The following is a 17,851-nucleotide window of genomic DNA, read 5'->3' as shown; positions in this document are numbered from 1 at the left end:
AAAAATTTATATAAATATTAAGAAATGCATGTATTCATTTATTCATGTATGCAGTTTTTTAAACTGCTAATTTGTATTAGTTTCAGTAATCACAAAGTACACATATATCGTTTCTTACAATTTGATGACGCCATCTTCCTTCACAAAATTTTCACAGGCACCTTAAATAAAACTTGTATCCGAAGTGTACCAACTAGGTCTGCACAGTTCAACGTCTTGTGTTACACTGACGTGAGTGCGGTCGGGCCTAGACTCATTAAGCCACCTGTGACTGTCGTGGTTACCGGTGTTCAAAATAGACAATAGACAATAGGCAATAGACAATAGACAATAGGTGCAGGAGTAGGCCATTCAGCCCTTCGAGCCAGCACCGCCATTCAATGCGATCATGGCTGATCACTCTCAATCAGTACCCCGTTCCTGCCTTCTCCCCATACCCCCTCACTCCGCTATCCTCAAGAGCTCTATCCAGCTCTCTCTTGAAAGCATCCAACGAACTGGCCTCCACTGCCTTCTGAGGCAGAGAATTCCACACCTTCACCACTCTCTGACTGAAAAAGTTCTTCCTCATCTCCATTCTAAATGGCCTACCCCTTATTCTTAAACTGTGGCCCCTTGTTCTGGACTCCCCCAACATTGGGAACATGTTTCCTGCCTCTAATGTGTCCAATCCCCTAATTATCTTATATGTTTCAATAAGATCCCCCCTTATCCTTCTAAATTCCAGTGTATACAAACCCAATCGCTCCAGCCTTTCAACATACGACAGTCCCGCCATTCCGGGAATTAACCTAGTGAACCTACGCTGCACGCCCTCCATAGCAAGAATATCCTTCCTCAAATTTGGAGACCAAAACTGCACACAGTACTCCAGGTGCGGTCTCACCAGGGCCCGGTACAACTGTAGAAGGACCTCTTTGCTCCTATACTCAACTCCTCTTGTTATGAAGGACAACATTCCATTGGCTTTCTTCACTGCCTGCTGTACCTGCATGCTTCCTTTCATTGACTGATGTACTAGGACACCCAGATCTCGTTGAACTCCCCCTCCTCCTAACTGGAGGACACGGAGAATTCTTCAAGAAGTTAAAAGCCTTTATTTGCAAACAACGGCTGGAACAATCAGGATGTCAACCATCTGACTGCCCACTTAGTACCGGGCAGCCTATTTTTATAGGATTATTCTAAACCTTATCTCCTTTGCATTACCTCATACCCACACTCCTTTCTTCAGTCCTCTACTGTCAACTACTGCCAATACTACTCCATATGAGCGGTTCTTTAACTTCAAATGGCGTTCTTCTAGTGGTATTTCTCTGCCATCATGGTTGACTAGCCCTGGGCCTGTGTTGCTTCGTTGGTATGTCCGATCAAATAAGAATGACCCCTTTGTTGATGAAGTTGAACTGACTGATGTCAACCCTTCTTATGCAACTATCAAGTATCAGGATGGACGTCAGTCAACTGTCTCACTTTATGACCTTGCACCATGTCCATCTTCTCCATCAGCTCCATCACTCCTTGAGAATATTAATTGAGAACTTCCTTCAACACTCCCACTGTCCCCTATGAAAGCTTCTATAAGTAATTCTAAAATTGAAAATGTACTTAGGGACAATATATATAATTATTTGGATAATCAAGGCCTGATTAGAAACAGTCAACATGGATTTGTGCCTGGAAGGTCATGTTTGACTAATCTTCTTGAATTTTTTGAAGAGGTTACCAGGGAAATTGATAAGGGCAAGGCTGTGGATGTTGTCTATATGGACTTCAGTAAGGCATTTGACAAGGTTCCACATGGAAGGTTGATTAAGAAGGTTAAATCGTTGGGTATTAATAGTGAGGTTGCAAGATGGATTAAACAATGGCTGAATGGGAGATACCAGAGGGTAACGGTTGACAATTGTATGTCAGGTTGGAGGCCAGTGTCTAGTGGAGTACCCCAAGGATCTGTGTTGGGTCCACTGTTGTTTGTCATTTACATTAATGATCTGGATGATGGTGTGGCAAATTGGATTAGTAAATATGCAGATGATACTAAGATAGGTGGAGTAGTTGATAGTGAGGTAGATTTTCAAAGTCTACAGAGAGACTTGGGCCTTTTGGAAGGGTGGGCTGAAAGATGGCAGATGGAGTTTAATGCTGATAAGTGTGAGGTGCTGCATTTTGGTAGGACAAATCAAAATAGGACGTACAGGGTAAATGGTAGGGAATTGAGGAATGCAGTGGAACAGAGGGATCTGGGAATAACTGTGCATTGTTCCCTGAAGGTGGAATCTCATGTGGATAGGGTGGTGAAGAAGGCGTTTGGTATGCTTGCCTTTATAAATCAGAGCATCGAGTATAGAAGTTGGGATGTAATGTTAAAATTGTATAGGGCATTGGTGAGGCCGAATCTGGAGTATGGTGTGCAGTTCTGGTCGCCAAATTATAGGAAGGATGTCGACAAAATGGAGAGGGTACAGAGGAGATTTACTAGAATGTTGCCTGGGTTTCAACACTTAGGCTGCAGAGAGAGGTTGAACAGGTTGGGTCTTTATTCTTTGGAGCGTAGAAGGTTGAGGGGGGACTTGATAGAGGTTTTAAAAATTTTGAGAGGGACGGACAGAGTTGACGTGGGTAGGCTTTTCCCTTTGAGAGTGGGGAAGATTCCAACAAGGGGACATAGCTTTAGAATTGAGGGACAAAGGTTTAGGGGTAACATGAGGGGGAACTTCTTTACTCAGAGGGTGGTGGCTGTATGGAATGGGCTTCCGGTGGAAGTGGTGGAGGCTGGCTCGATTTTATTATTTAAGTGTAAATTGGATAGGTATATGGATGGGAGGGGATTGGAGGGTTATGGTCTGAGTGCAGGTAGATGAGACTAGGTCAGGGAGAATGGTCGGCGTGGACTGGTAGGGCCGGACAGGCCTGTTTCCATGCTGTAGTTGTTATATGTTATATGTTATATGTAAATAACAATATGAGTGAAGTTGATGACCAAGCAATATATGTACCACCAGCTATTGAAACACCATTATCTCCTAATGCTCCAGTGCTGCGACGGTCATCAAGACATACTAAACCTCCTGACCATCTCAACTTATAAATAGGAGGGGAGAATGAAGTGTGCGCATGTGCTGGGCTTGGGCCGGCGAGGCCTGCGGAATCAATGATAATTACCTGGCGCTTTGAAGATGTGCATGACAGAAATGAGTTGCTTAAAGCTTAAATAAAGTTTAATTAATTAGAATTTTCATTTGCCTCACAACATTGACGTTGAAAGCAATGTTGTTGTTCTGGCACCATTTGATCAGTTCATATCATATCCATACAGCCGGAAACAGGCCTTTTCGGCCCTCCAAGTCCGTGCCGCCCAGTGATCCCCGTACATTAACACTATCCTACACCCACTAGGGACAATTTTTACATTTACCCAGCCAATTAACCTACATACCTGTACGTCTTTGGAGTGTGGGAGGAAACCGAAGATCTCGGAGTAAACCCACGCAGGTCACGGGGAGAACGTACAAACTCCTTACAGTGCAGCACCTGTAGTCAGGATCGAACCTGAGTCTGCGGCGCTGCATTCGCTGTAAAGCAGCAACTCTACCGCTGCGCTACCGTGCCGATCTTCCTCCTATTTTCCAACTTATCGTCATCTATAATTCATGCAACAACAGTGGTGTAATTGGCAAACTTGAAGATGGAGTTCAAACTGTGTCCGGCTACACAGCGATGAGTAGAGCAGCGGGTTGAGCACGCAGCCGTAAAGTCCTCCAATGCTGATGGTTATCAAGGAGGAAGTGTTGCTGCCAATTCATATAGATCATTGTCTGTTGACAAGGAAGTCCAGGAACCAGTTGCATAGGGTTGTGCAGAAACCCAGTTCCATGAGCTTGGTATGAGTGTCCTTGGAGGGGATGATGGTGTTAAACATCCTGATAGTCATAACCTAGTTAAACATAGACAGTCACTGTGATCCACCATACTGACTAACAAAAACCCATCTGTACCGATCCAGTTCATTGGCACTCGGTCTGTAAACATCTACACCTTAATGCTTCACGTCCCATCTACACTAGTCCCACCCACCATATTCCCTCTAAACATGTCCTATCCAGTCTTGGCGCAGTACCAAATATAGATGACTTAATAATTGAACAAATACTTTGGTTCTGTCTTCTGTCTTCACTAAGGAAGACATAAACCGTCTGCCGGAAATAGCGGGGGACCGACGGTCTAATGAGATGGAGGAACTGAGGGAAATCCAGGTTAGTCGGGAAGTGGTGTTAGGTAAATTAAATGGATTAAAGGCAGATAAATCCCCAGAGCCAGATAGGCTGCATCCCAGAGTGCTTAAGGAAGTAGCCTCAGAAATAGTGGATGCATTAGTGATAATTTTTCAAAACTCTTTAGATTCTGGAGTAGTTCCTGAGGACTGGAGGGTAGCTAATGTAACCCCATTTTTTTAAAAGGGAGGGAGAGAGAAAACGGGGAATTATAGACCAGTTAGCCTAACATCGGTAGTGGGGAAAATGCTAGAGTCAGTTATTAAAGATGTGATAGCATCACATTTGGAAAGTGGTGAAATCATCGGACAAAGCATGGATTTACAAAAGGCAAATCATGTCTGACGAATCTTATAGAATTTTTCGAGGATGTAACTAGTAGAGTGGATAAGGGAGAACTAGTCGATGTGTTATATCTGGACTTTCAGAAGGCCTTCGACAAGGTCCCACATAGGAGATTGGTGTACAAACTTAAAGCACACGGTATTGAGGGTTCAGTGTTGAGGTGGATAGAAAATTGGTTGGCGGACAGGAAGCAAAGAGTAGGAATAAACGGGTCCTTTTCGGAATGGCAGGCAGTGACTAGTGGGGTACCGCAAAGCTCAGTGCTGGGACCCCAGTTATTTACAGTGTATATTAATGATTTGGACGAGGGAATTGAGTGCAACATCTCTAAATTTGTGGATGACACGAAGCTGGGTGGCAGTGTTAGCTGCGAGGAGGATGCTAGGAGGTTGCAGAGTGACTTGGATAGATTCGGCGAGTGGGCAAATGCATGGCAGATGCAATATAATGTGGATAAATGTGAGGTTATCCACTTTGGCGGCCACAACAACAGGAAAGCAGAGTATTACCTGAATGGTGACCGATTAGGAGAAGGGGAGATGCAACGTGACCTGGGTGTCATGGTGCACCAGTCATTGAAAGCAAGCATGCAAGTGCAGCAGGCAGTGAAGAAAGTGAATGGTTGTGGTACAGGCATTCACTTAGACATTTACTTACATTTACAGACATTTACCCAGTATCCCTTATTTGGAGGGGCGTCTCTCTCCACCACACCCTGCCCCCCCCCCCCCCCATGTCCAGCAGCGGAAGGACCCTAGGCTGTGGTCCTCCCCCACAGGGCCTTGGCGTTAGCTGCACCATGCTTCAGTGCGTCCCTCAGCACGTACTCCTGCACTCTGCAGCGGGCCAGTCGGCAACATTCCGTGACGGACATCTCGCTCCGCTGGGAGGCCAACAAGACGCGGGCAGACCAAAGAGCGTCCAGCAGCACTCGATGTCGGTCTCCGAATGCATCCCTGGGAACAGTCCGTAGATCACAGAGTCCTCTGTGATGGAGCTGCTCGGAATGAATCGTGACAGGGACCCCAGCAGACCTCTCCAGACTCTCTTTGCAAATCCACACTCTGTGAAGAGGTGGGCCACCGTCTCCTCTCCATAGCAGCCGTCCCGACGGCAGCATGCGCCGGTAGTGAGGTTCCGGCGGTGCAGGAAGGATCTGACTGAGAGGGCTCCCCTCACCGCCAGCCAAGCCAGGTCTTGGTGCTTGTTGGCAAGTTCTGGCGACGCACGGTTCGAGACGGGTAACATCTCCCCTAGCTCGCCGTCTAAAAACAACACCGCCGGGGCCTGGCTAGCGAGGCTGGAGGGGGATCCACCGCTGGGGATGTGCACACATTCTCGGTGTCCGAGCACGACGTGAGGAGGGCTCTGATGCGTGTGAACACGAGGAAAGCTGGAGGGCCAGATGGTATATCTGGGCTAGTACTAAAGTCTTGTGCTACTCAGCTTGCTTCAGTGCTCACCATAATATTCAACCTCTCCTTGGCAAAGTCCGTGGTCCCTGCATGCTTCAAAAGATCCATCATTGTACCGGTGCCAAAAAATGCCTCTCCAGCATGTTTAAATGACTACCGACCAGTGGCCCTCACCTCGGTTGTCATGAAGTGCTTCGAGAGGCTAATCAAGAAGCACATCTGTGCCCTCTTTCCTCGCAACATGGACCTACTACAGTTCGCATACCGTCCGAATAGGTCCACGGATGATGCGGTCTCCCAGGTTCTGCACACCGCTCTCTCTCATCTGGACAGCCAGGGGGGCTATGTGAGGATGCTGTTCATCGATTTTAGTTCAGCTTTCAACACAATAGTCCCCAGCAGACTGGCTGAGAAGCTGCTGGAACTGGGGCTTAGCACCCCTCTGTGTGCCTGTGTCCTGGACTTTCTCACCGACAGGCCCCAAGTGGTCAGGATGGGGGAACACACATCTAGCCCCCTCACCCTGAACATAGGATCCCCCCAGGGTTGCGTCCTTAGCCCCCTACTGTACTCCCTGTACACACATGACTGTGTGGCCAGGTTCAGCTCAAACTCCATCATCAAGTTTGCTGATGACACTGTGGTGGTGGGCCGGATCTCCGACAACGATGAGAAGGCCTACTAGGAGGAGGTGGCTGAACTGGCACTCTGGTGTCAGGACAATAGCCTCCTCTGGAATGTCACTAAAACTCAGGAGCTGATTGTGGACTTTAGAAGGGCTCAACATCCAAGGATGTACATGCCACTGGAGATAAATGGGTCTACTGTGGATAGGATGAGCAGTTTTAAATACTTGGGAGTCCAGATCACAGAGGATCTGATATGGGCAATGCACACTGCCGCACTGGTGGGTAAGGCAAAGCAGTGCCTTTACCACGTTAGACAGCTGAGGAAATTCAGAGTGTCTCTGAGGATCCTTCATTGCTTCTACTCTGGGGCTGTAGAGAGCATCCTGTCTGGCAACATTACAGTCTGGTTTGGGAACAGCTTTGCCCAGGACAGGATGGCCCTACACTCGCCCCCCTGCAGGACCTATACATCAGGAGGTGCAGATCCAGAGCAAGCAAGATTATGAGGGACCCCTGCCACCCCAGCAACGGACTGTTCCAGGTGCTACGGTCAGGCAAACGCCTCCGCTGTCACGCTGTGAAAATGGAGAGGATGAGACGGAATTTCTTCCCACAGGCCATCAGCACTGTCAACTTTTATAACGCCAGGGACTAAATTTTGTCTTCTCTATATTAACTTTATTAACTTTATTTATATGCTGTAACTGTAATTCTTTTTTGCGCACAATCCGCAGGCATTGCCACTTCCATTTCACTGCACATCGTGTATGTGTATGTGACAAATAAACTTGACTTGACTAGATTGAGTTGATACCAATTGATACAAAACTGGTTTGGTAGAGGTGATTCTGCAGATCTGTTTTACAGTTTGGAAACCAATGACCATTGGTGTGTTGCAGAGATCAGTGCTGGGTCCATTGTTATTTATCATCTATGTCCATCATTTGGGTGCTTATGCGATTGTCTTGATTAGTATGTTTACAGATAATAAAATAGTGGTAGAGTGGAGAGTGAATAAGGTTATCTAAGATTGACGCTGGATCTAAATCAGCTGGGATAGAGGCCCAAGAAATGGCAGATGGAACTTAATCACACAACTGCACAGTGTTGCATTTTGGCTGAACAGTAAACGGCACCAGATTGTGGTTTTGCTGTAGAGAGTGCAAAGGAGATTCAGCAGAATGTTTAGGAAAGAACTGCAGATGCTGGTTTAAATCGAAGGTAGACACAAAATGCTGGAGTAACTCAGCGGGACAGGCAGCATCTCTGGAGAGAAGAAATGGGTGCCATTTTGGGTCGAGACCCTTCTTCAGATCAGTATGAAGAAGGGTCTCGACCAGAATGTCACCCATTTCTTCTCTCCAGAGATGCTGCCTGTCCCGCTGATTTACTCCAGCATTTTGTGTCTACCTTCAGCAGAATATTGCTTGAACTGAAGGACTTTAGTCATGGAGAGAAACTGATTTTCTTGTTGAAAGATTTTCTTGAAAAAGATTTTCTTGTTTTCCTTGAAGGAAACTGAGGAACAACCTGTTGGAAGTATATGAGGTTACGATAAATAATCAATATTGTTTTCTCATGGTCAGTTTTTCAAAAACATGAGGGGATAGGGTTGAGGTAAAGCACAAGGAGTTTTAAAGGGAATGGGAGGGGTATTTTTTTACACAGGAATTGGTTGATATCTGAATCATAAGACAGAGAAGGTGGTAGAATTGGATACAGTCAACATGTTTAAGAGACATATAGACAGACGGATAAATAGGCAAGGCATAGATGTTTTCAAGTGATAGTTAGATTTAGCTCTTGGGGCTAAGGGAATCAAGGGATATGGGGAAAAAGCCATAATGGGGTACTGATTTTGGATGATCAGCCATGATCTTATTGAATGGCGGTGCTGGCTCAAAGGGCCGAATGGCCTACTCCTGCACCTATTTTCTATGTTTCTATGAAGTCCCTATGCCAGCAAATGGGATTAATACAGATGGGCAAATTGATGTGGTGGGACAAAGGCTCTGTTTGTTGGCTGTATTACTCTGTCTGAATACAGAATTATCACATTTGGGGGAAAAAAGAAGCATGTCTCCAAACATATCACCAACTATTTGTTCTGGTACAACTACATTGATAAGGCACCACACCAACACCTCCACTTCTTCAGAATACCAAAGAAATCTAGCGGCTCTCCAATGACTATCAATTTCTGCTGATGCACCACCATGGAAATCATTTATCCAAAAGCATTATAGATTGCTGGTCTGTCCTGGTCTGTCCATGATTTCAATAAATTGCAGAGAGTTGTGGAAACAGCCCAGTCCAACACAAACCAGGCTGCTCCATCAACACAATCCACACTTCATCCTGCCACGGGAAAGCAACCAACATAATCCAAGGACCACTCACAGGTCTTAAAAAGGGTCTCGACTGTCCCGCTGAGTTACTCCAGCTTTTTGTGTCTATCTTTGGTTTAAACCAGCATCTGCAGTTCCTTCTTACACCACTCACAACCTGGTCATTGTATCTCCTCTCCTCTGCTGTCAGGCGGAAAATATGACAGTTTGAAAGCGCCTGTCACCAGATTCAAGATTAGCTATTTGCCCGCTCTTAGCAGACTCTTGAACAGACCTTTGATATGTTTCCAATCTTCCAATCCACCTCGTTGTTGCTCCTTGCACTTTGTTTCCTTTTTGTACTCATGTATTGTGTGAGTGTACGATTTCCCTGCCTTACATGCAAAATAAACGTTGTCACAGTATATTGCTACGTGACAATAATAAACCAACTCCAAATACTGAGATGACAAAGGACTGAGGTTCACAGAGATCTTAGGGTCCTGCTGCCTGATTTGCAACAACTCGCATGCAGACACTGAAAGAATGAGTGAATTAGGATACCTGATGCAGAACTGTAAGTGCAACAGGATTATACTGGTAGGTGATTTCAACTTCCGTCATGTTGACTGGGACTGCCACAGATTCGAGGCTATGAAAGGGATGGAATTTGTTAAATGCGTCCATGAAAGATTTCTCAAACAATATGTGGAAGGGCCTGACAGAGAGGAGGCGATACTGGGCCTCCTATTGGGAAATCAGGCGGAGCAAGTGACTGAAGTGTCAGTGGGGAGCCAGTGACCATAATACTATCCGGTAAAAATAACAAGTATATAAATTATATTTCAGACATACAGTGAGCTGTTGATACCACAACTGGAGTCGGTGTCAGGTGTTGGACTGTTTAAAAATACAGGGCCGCTCATGCAAGAAAGAGACGAGACGAATCCGAATCCAGGGATCAGAGACTTTGATGAGCGGCGGCGTCAGTTTAACAGCTGAGAAACTACACGTAACCCCCGAGAATCCATAGCAGAGAGGTTATCCCACCCTGGGAACTGTGCAACGGGCTAACTGTCCGAGCTGTGAATGTGTAGATGTGAACATTGTGTCAGAGAGTGTGTTAAAGGGGTGGGCGGCTCAGATTGATGTCACTGTGTTTGTGGGTCCGAACACTTCGCCGGATTTCCCAGTCCCTCTGGTGAAAAATGTAAAGGTATCAGTGGCACGGGATCACCCCACTTCCCAGCTCAGTCCTGAAGTGGGAATTAACCTCAAAGTTTACGTTGGTTTCGATATTTCTGCCGAAAAGCAGCGAACATGTCAGCGATCGGGACAGATAACGTGCTCAGTGCATCAGTGAAACGGGTTTAAATGGAAAGCGCTGCCTTTAATTCGTATCAGACTTACTCTACAATAAACATTCCGGTCTCAGAGATGTACCGAGGTCAGTCTGTGTCTCCGAGGTGTCAGATTTTAATTGGAATTTGAGGGTTTTTGAAGACAGAGAAACACAGCGAGGCGGAAGGGCCGGGAGCTGACAGCAGGATGTCTCCGCCCCGTCCGCTCGCTGCCTTTAAATGGCTCTGTGCCGCCGCCACTCGCTTCATTTCTCACTCAGTCCTGAGTGTTAGAGAGAGCTTGTGCAGAGTCGCCGATATGACCGAGACCGCAGCCGCCGAAGCGGCTCCTCCAGCCGTCCCCGCCGCCAAAAGTAAGGCTCCCAAGAAGAAGACGGCGGCCGTCCGGAGCAAGGCAGCCGGTCCCAATCTGGGCGGCCGGATCGACCAGCTTGTGGCGGATTGCCACGATCGCCAAGGGATGTCTTTAGTTGCGATAAAGAAGGGTCTGGCCGCCGACGGCGTCGATCTGATGAAGTCCCGCCGCCTGATCCTGTTGTGCATCAGGAAGAGAGTAGCAAACGGTGTCCTGGTTCAGAACAAGGGCTCCTTCAAGACCGGTAAGGGAGAAGCCGCCGTGAAACCGATAAAGAAAGCGAAGGTTCCTGCAGCCAAGACACCCAAGAGCAAGAAACCGACGGCCAAGAAAACCCCGATCAAGAAATCACTGGCAAAAGCTACCACCAAGAAACCAACGGTGAAGAAACCTCCCGCCAAGAAACCAGCGGCTAAAAAAACGGCGGCGAAGAAAGTATCGCCCAAGAAGGCATCGCCGAAAAAAACCCAAAAGGTCGCAGCGAAAAAGGCAGCAAACAAGCCGGTAAAACGTCCGGCGAAGCCGAAATCGGCGAAACCCAAGAAGGCAGCGACCAAAAGGTGAATTGAAAAGCGCACATTGTAAAGACCTGAACCCAACGGCTCTTCTCAGAGCCACACACATCTCTCAGGAAAGAGCTGATCCAGACTCGAGCGATCCCTGTCCCGGGACAAGCTCGGTGCCAGAGGGAATCATTTATATCACCGGGGGTCCCTCGTAACTCGCTGACATTCGCTGCATTCCCCACCCCTCCCCCCGGTATCCAGTGTCCGGAATGCAACTAAATGGCGTGACCCGGCTCAGCATCACTCGGACTGGGCAGACGTTTGGCTTCGAGCTGAATTTTTAAAGCCTTTCATTGTCAGTGAGACGATAACACTGACAGAATCCCCGTCTCAGCCCAAGCACCAACTCGGTATGTTTCCCAAATCATCCTTTAATGCGACTGTAAACTGCTGAACCGCGTGGGGTGGGCGATATGGGCAGAGGGAACGGACTCCGAGAATGAACAGGAAGGAGACAAATTAATTTGACACAGCGATAATATCACTGAGTGACTTCCCGCGGAATTCCTGTCTCTGAAAGTTTGTCCGGAGCGCTAATTTTCGCATCGATTGGGGACTAACCGTTGGAAATTGGTTTCAGGAATCTGGGGCGTGGAGCTTGAATATGAGAGGTTGCTGTCTGTCACGTTGTCTCCTCCTCTCTCCGCCTCTTTCTCGCGCTCTCTCTCTGCATATCTCGGGCAGGTCGGGGCGCTGTGTATAAAAGGAGACAACAGCAGTCAGTTTGTCATTGAGCAGCGACTCGAGTGAAGCAGCATCATGTCTGGCCGAGGGAAAGGAGGCAAAGGTCTGGGCAAAGGCGGAGCAAAGCGGCACCGAAAAGTGCTTCGCGATAACATCCAGGGCATCACCAAGCCAGCCATCCGCCGCCTGGCTCGGCGTGCGGGGTCAAGCGGATCTCGGGTCTGATCTACGAGGAGACCCGCGGGGTGCTGAAGGTTTTCCTGGAGAATGTGATCAGGGACGCGGTCACCTACACCGAGCACGCCAAGCGCAAAACGGTCACTGCCATGGATGTGGTGTACGCTCTGAAACGCCAGGGCCGCACTCTCTACGGGTTCGGCGGCTAAATAACTACCCCTTTTATTCGAACACAAATCAAAGGCTCTTCTAAGAGCCGCCCACAGCCTCACAGAGAGCAGTGACGAGGGATTGAACGTTGATGCAGATTGTAATGTGCTTTATGAAACGACTTATTCGACCACTGAATAAAAGAGTGTTTGGCTTGATCACCGCGGTCATTAGAAATGCAAAGAACATCGGCAGCCGACAGTAACACAAGGCGATGTCAGTTTCCCTTTTACCTTTATACCTCATGATTACTGCAGCAACAGGAGGGTCGACTCGAAACCGTTCTCTGGGCAACCGTCGCTTATTTCCAGTCACGAGCAGAGCTGAATTCCGTCTGCACCGGGATCCGGTCTGGAAATCCGCGCCGCATATTCAGTCCATGATTTAAGCGAGAAATTAAAATGGATTTGATATTAAGTTGACAGAAACTGAATTCATTCAGAAATATCAATAAAATACTGTCCTTGGTTTCCCGGTGAAATGAAATTGGCGGCTATTTAAAATTCAACCCGCAGCCAATGATACTGCAGTCCGTGCTCTCTGGTTGGCTGAGCTTCCCCAACCCCACCCGCCGGTCACAAATCTCTATCCCCCCCCTCCCGGCATCAGACCTTCTGAAACCGCCGCCTGGTGCTGACAGACCTGCAGCCACTCGCAGGCATGGGACACCGTGAGTGACATCTGCTCCAGCCATTCATAGGCTGTGGGCCGGCGCTTCACCAACGATTTAAAAGCCGGTCCCAGAGACGGTTCCGTCATTCCAGTGCCTGAGTTTCACGCTGTGCTCTGACTGTGGAAGGAAAATGGCCCGGACCAAGCAGACAGCGCGCAAATCGACCGGAGGGAAAGCTCCTCGCAAACAGCTGGCGACCAAAGCGGCGCGGAAGAGCGCTCCAGCCACGGGCGGAGTGAAGAAGCCTCATCGCTACAGGCCCGGCACCGTGGCTCTGAGGGAAATCCGACGCTACCAGAAATCCACCGAGCTGCTCATACGCAAACTGCCCTTCCAGCGCCTGGTGCGGGAGATCGCTCAGGACTTCAAGACAGACCTGCGCTTCCAGAGCTCGGCCATCATGGCCCTGCAGGAGGCCAGCGAGGCTTACCTGGTGGGGCTCTTTGAGGACACCAACCTGTGCGCCATCCACGCCAAGCGAGTCACCATCATGCCCAAAGACATCCAGCTGGCCCGCCGCATCCGCGGGGAGCGCGCCTGAACCCCACCTCCACCAAGGACAACAAACGGCTCTTTTAAGAGCCACTAACCCGGCAGAAGAAAGTGCTGCGCCTTTGTCTTAATGTTCTGTTACATGAATGTTCTGTTCTATCCGCGGGGTTTTATCTCAATTAATGCCATAGACGATTGTTGAGCGGAGTTTTACTCCAGTGATTCAAGTGTAACTGGTTACGATGTAAACGCCAAAGCTGCTCATATTGCTGTACACGCCGCGCGCGCCCCATTTTCTCGCGCTCTGGGTTCAAGGACAACAAACACCTTTTTTACGCACTTTCCCCGCGCAGACCTCAGTCGCTGATCAGCCCTTCCACAGTCACTGAGTTACTGCATCTACATCTACAAAGTGATGAGGCCGCTTGGTGGGACTAAGGCAGCGACCAGATACACCAGCTCCAAGTAAATCCTAACGGCTGTTTTCAGAGCTACGCACGGTCGCGCTGAAAGTTTTGCGCCGATATTTCGACACCTCATTGTTCGAACTGGTTCGATATTTCATTTTCAGGCGATGATTCTCATTCTGTTTAATTTGATCAAATTAGCAGTTATTTTCTTATAGAATAACCGGGAATGCGAGGATCCATTATCACACATAGATGTGTAATTAATTAAGTCTAGGGTATTGCGGAAGATATATATTTTATTTTTGGGCGGGCTTTTCAAATTTCAGTTCTTTTGGGGACTGGCGGTTATTTTCCGCGCTTCTCCAAAGCCTGGTCATTGGAGGAAGAGGCAGCTCTACGATTGGCCTATTTCACATCACCAATGAGATGAAGCGCTGCGTCACTAATGGTAAGCGTCCCACCGCATTCCTCCAGAAGCTACAAGAAGGGCGAGTGCGGGAGGATTTCCTCATTCTCTGCGCGCAGAAGTTTGTGGAGAAGAGTGGACGAGGGAAAACCGGAGGCAAAGCCAAGGCCAACCTAAATCACGCTCGTCCCGGGCCGGACTGCAGTTCCTGAGAAAGAGCAACTATGGTGAGCGGGTGGGTGCCGGAGCCACGGTCTATCTGGCTGCTGTGCCCAAGTATCTGACGGCTGAAATCCTGGAGCTGGCAGGCAACGCGTCCCGGGACAACAAGAAGAGCCGCATCGTCCCCAGACACCTACAACTGGCCGTCCGCAACGACGAGGAGCTGAACAAGCTGCTGGGAGGGGTTACCATCGCTCAGGGCGGGGTGCTGCCTAATATCCAGGCCGTGCTGTTGCCCAAGAAAACCAGCGCAACATCTGGCACTAAGAGCAAATAGATCAGCGCAACGTCAATCTAACGACCCAAAGGCTCTTTTCAGAGCCACTCGGTGTCAGTCGAAGGGGTTAGTACAGGCTGTGGTGGGCGTTTTCCGTTAAGTCTATCCGTTCACGTATGAAACACCCGGACCTACTCGCGTTCCCCTTTGCGTCCCGCCAACTCCGATGAATAAAGACAACATCTGCCCCGCACAAAGCGACCCGCTTCTGTCCGGCTTCCTCCACAGTCCACATTCTCCTCTCCGTCAGTTACACGGAGCTCTCACCCAACGGTGAGGGGAGCAGGGGAATTTCAGAAAGGCCGATGTTTCCAGAACAATCCGTAGAGGGAAAATTTAACCTACATACCGTCACCATCTGCGTGTCGACTCCCAAATACTGGGAATAACAACCGGTCACAGCATCTGTGAAGGGAATGAATAGCGGACATTTCGCTGACACGAATCTTTGTCTCCATGGAGCAACGCCCGACCGAATGCCGCCCAGACAGTTCCGATACCGGACCGCTGTTAAACAGGCGGAGACACCACTCCGCAACAGTACAACCGATCACCAATGTCACAAAATATTCCTTTACCGGATGCAATATAATTAGTTGAAAATCTCATCGGCCCCAATTAACCTGTAACAAATTATCATTAACAAAATCGGGTGGCCACTGCTCTCTCTGTGAGGCTGTGAGCGGCTCTTAGAAGAGCCTTTGTTTTGTGTTCGAATAAAGGGGTCATTATTTAGCCGCCGAACCCGTAGAGAGTGCGGCCCTGGCGTTTCAGAGCGTACACCACATCCATGGCAGTGACTGTCTTGCGCTTGGCGTGCTCGGTGTAGGTGACCGCGTCCCTGATCACATTCTCCAGGAAAACCTTCAGCACCCCGCGGGTCTCCTCGTAGATCAGACCCGAGATCCGCTTGACCCCGCCACGCCGAGCCAGGCGGCGGATGGCTGGCTTGGTGATACCCTGGATGTTATCGCGAAGTACTTTTCGGTGCCGCTTTGCTCCGCCTTTGCCCAGTCCTTTGCCTCCTTTCCCTCGGCCAGACATGATGCTGCTGCACCCGAGTCGCTGCTCAGTGACAATCTCGCTGTTGCTGTCTCCTTTTATACGCAGCGCCCCGACCTGCCGGGGAAATGCAGAGGAGGAGGAAAGGCATAATCAGGGTGACGGACAGAAAGAGGGACGCCTCTTATCTTCCAGCTCCGCCCTCGGCTTTCTTTAACCGCCAATTTCCAACCGTCAATAAACAATACAATTTAAATTTAGCGTTCCCGCCAATCCCCATGTTGAACTGGTCGAAATGAGGAACTGCAGATGCTGGTTCATACGAAAGATGGACACAAAGTGCTGGAGTAACCAGCATCTCAAGAGAAAAGGGATAGGTGATGTTTTTGCTCGGGACCCTTATTCAGCCTGAAATTGGGGAGGGGGTGTGGGGGAAATCGAGGCGGCAGTGGAGAGGGCGTGGAAAGTTGGAGGTGAGAAAAGATCGGGACAATTCAGGGCCGGCAACAATTTACCTTTCCACTTGGAAATTGGAGGAACAGCAGCTGATGTTTAGCTTGTGGAGGGGTGTGAACGGTGAATTATCTGTGTTTAAATTACTTCTACCAACACTCTCCTCCCCTCCCCCTTTGCCCCCATCACCCTCTTGTCGTTTAACCAGATCCACAGTTTTCCCCATTGTATCCCTCTTGGGATCGCACCTTCCTTAGCCACAACTTTGCAACAAGGTCCAGAGCAGTTGGGAAGGTGGGACTAGGAAGGGCAGATGGCAAATAAGAGATGTTGCATTTTGGCCTATGAAACAATGGACACGACTTGCACGTAAATGGTAGGATCCTGAAGTGTGTTGCAGAACACAGAGATCTGGGTGTACAGGTGTATGGCTCCCTGAAAATGGTCAGTCAGGTGGACAGTGCGGTGTAGGCTGTGTTTGGCATGCTTTACTTCACTGGGAAGGTACTTCACTGGTACAAACGTTGCCACATCATCATGCAGCTGAGCAAGTCGTTAGTTTTAGAGGGATTTTGGCCAAATGTAGGTAAAAGGGACCAGCCCAATATGCCAACTTAGTTGGTATGGACAAGGTTTCCATGCTGCACAGCTCTATGACTTTATGACTGGTATTTAAACGATGATAGATGACTGGCACTCACTGTGTGACCTAAAAAGATTTAAGTTTATTATTATTGTAATGTGCACCAACGGGAAACAATAATACTCCTCTGCACTGTACTGTAGGGAGACTGTGTGACCATCACACAGCACAATAATATAAAGACAAGGGACCTCAAACTGCTCTGTGGGGCAACAGATTTCCAACACCAATCCCTCTGTTGTACAGATAAAGACAGGAACACCGCCTGCACTACACTGTGAAATCACAGCCCAGTACAGACCACACAGCCTGTGGACAGAGAGCTTTGCACCAGCCACTCCCAACACTGTAAGGGCACAGACCCGCACAAACCACCTCAGGACTGCATGGAGACTGCCCAGTACAGCTCCAGCACTGACAGTAGGGAGATGGACAACGGGAATCCAACCACAGTCCTGCAGGGACACAGATTGGTGTGATCTCAGACTGTAACGCATAGGACTGTAACTCCCTGGGATGGCGGGACTTACATATGAGGAAAGACTGGATAGACTGGGCTTGTACTCGCTGGAATTTAGAAGACTGAGGGGGGATCTTATAGAAACATATAAAATTCTTAAGGGGTTGGAGAGGCTAGATGCGGGAAGATTGTTCCCGGTGTTGGGGGAGTCCAGAACCAGGGGTCACAGCTTAAGGATAAGGGGGAAGTCTTTTAGGACCGAGATGAGAAAACATTTCTTCACACAGAGAGCGGTGAGTCTGTGGAATTCTCTGCCACAGAAGGTAGTTGAGGCCAGTTCATTGGCTATATTTAAGAGGGAGTTAGATGTGGCCCTTTTTGCTAAAGGGATCAGGGGGTATGGAGAGATGGCAGGTACAGGCTACTGAGCTGGATGATCAGCCATGATCATATTGAATGGCGGTGCAGGC

The 17,851-nt window shown here is 48.6% G+C and overlaps 3 protein-coding genes and 2 pseudogenes across 3 annotated transcripts; 4 read left to right on the top strand and 1 right to left on the bottom strand.

The window, feature by feature from the left end:
- Nucleotides 1-10,538: 10,538 nt before the first annotated feature.
- Nucleotides 10,539-11,315, top strand: LOC144609455 (uncharacterized). The gene has a single exon (XM_078427936.1). The coding sequence runs from the start codon at nucleotides 10,539-10,541 to the stop codon at nucleotides 11,268-11,270; it is 732 nt and encodes a 243-aa protein (XP_078284062.1). The 3' UTR covers nucleotides 11,271-11,315.
- Nucleotides 11,316-12,015: 700 nt separating this feature from the next.
- On the top strand, nucleotides 12,016-12,731 carry LOC144609446 (histone H4-like; annotated as a pseudogene).
- A 415-nt stretch (nucleotides 12,732-13,146) lies between these two features.
- LOC144609414 (histone H3-like) lies at nucleotides 13,147-13,557 on the top strand. The gene has a single exon (XM_078427888.1). The coding sequence runs from the start codon at nucleotides 13,147-13,149 to the stop codon at nucleotides 13,555-13,557; it is 411 nt and encodes a 136-aa protein (XP_078284014.1).
- Nucleotides 13,558-14,344: 787 nt separating this feature from the next.
- Nucleotides 14,345-14,892, top strand: LOC144609605 (histone H2A-like; annotated as a pseudogene).
- Nucleotides 14,893-15,547: 655 nt separating this feature from the next.
- Nucleotides 15,548-15,867, bottom strand: LOC144609495 (histone H4). Its single transcript, XM_078427978.1, has one exon. The coding sequence runs from the start codon at nucleotides 15,865-15,867 to the stop codon at nucleotides 15,556-15,558; it is 312 nt and encodes a 103-aa protein (XP_078284104.1). The 3' UTR covers nucleotides 15,548-15,555.
- Nucleotides 15,868-17,851: the final 1,984 nt, after the last annotated feature.

This window comes from Rhinoraja longicauda, chromosome 34 (assembly GCF_053455715.1).
Source record: "Rhinoraja longicauda isolate Sanriku21f chromosome 34, sRhiLon1.1, whole genome shotgun sequence".
NCBI classification, from domain to species: Eukaryota; Metazoa; Chordata; class Chondrichthyes; order Rajiformes; family Arhynchobatidae; genus Rhinoraja; species Rhinoraja longicauda.
Note: the sequence above shows the minus strand (reverse complement) of the source record. Positions and strands in the feature narration are given on the sequence as shown.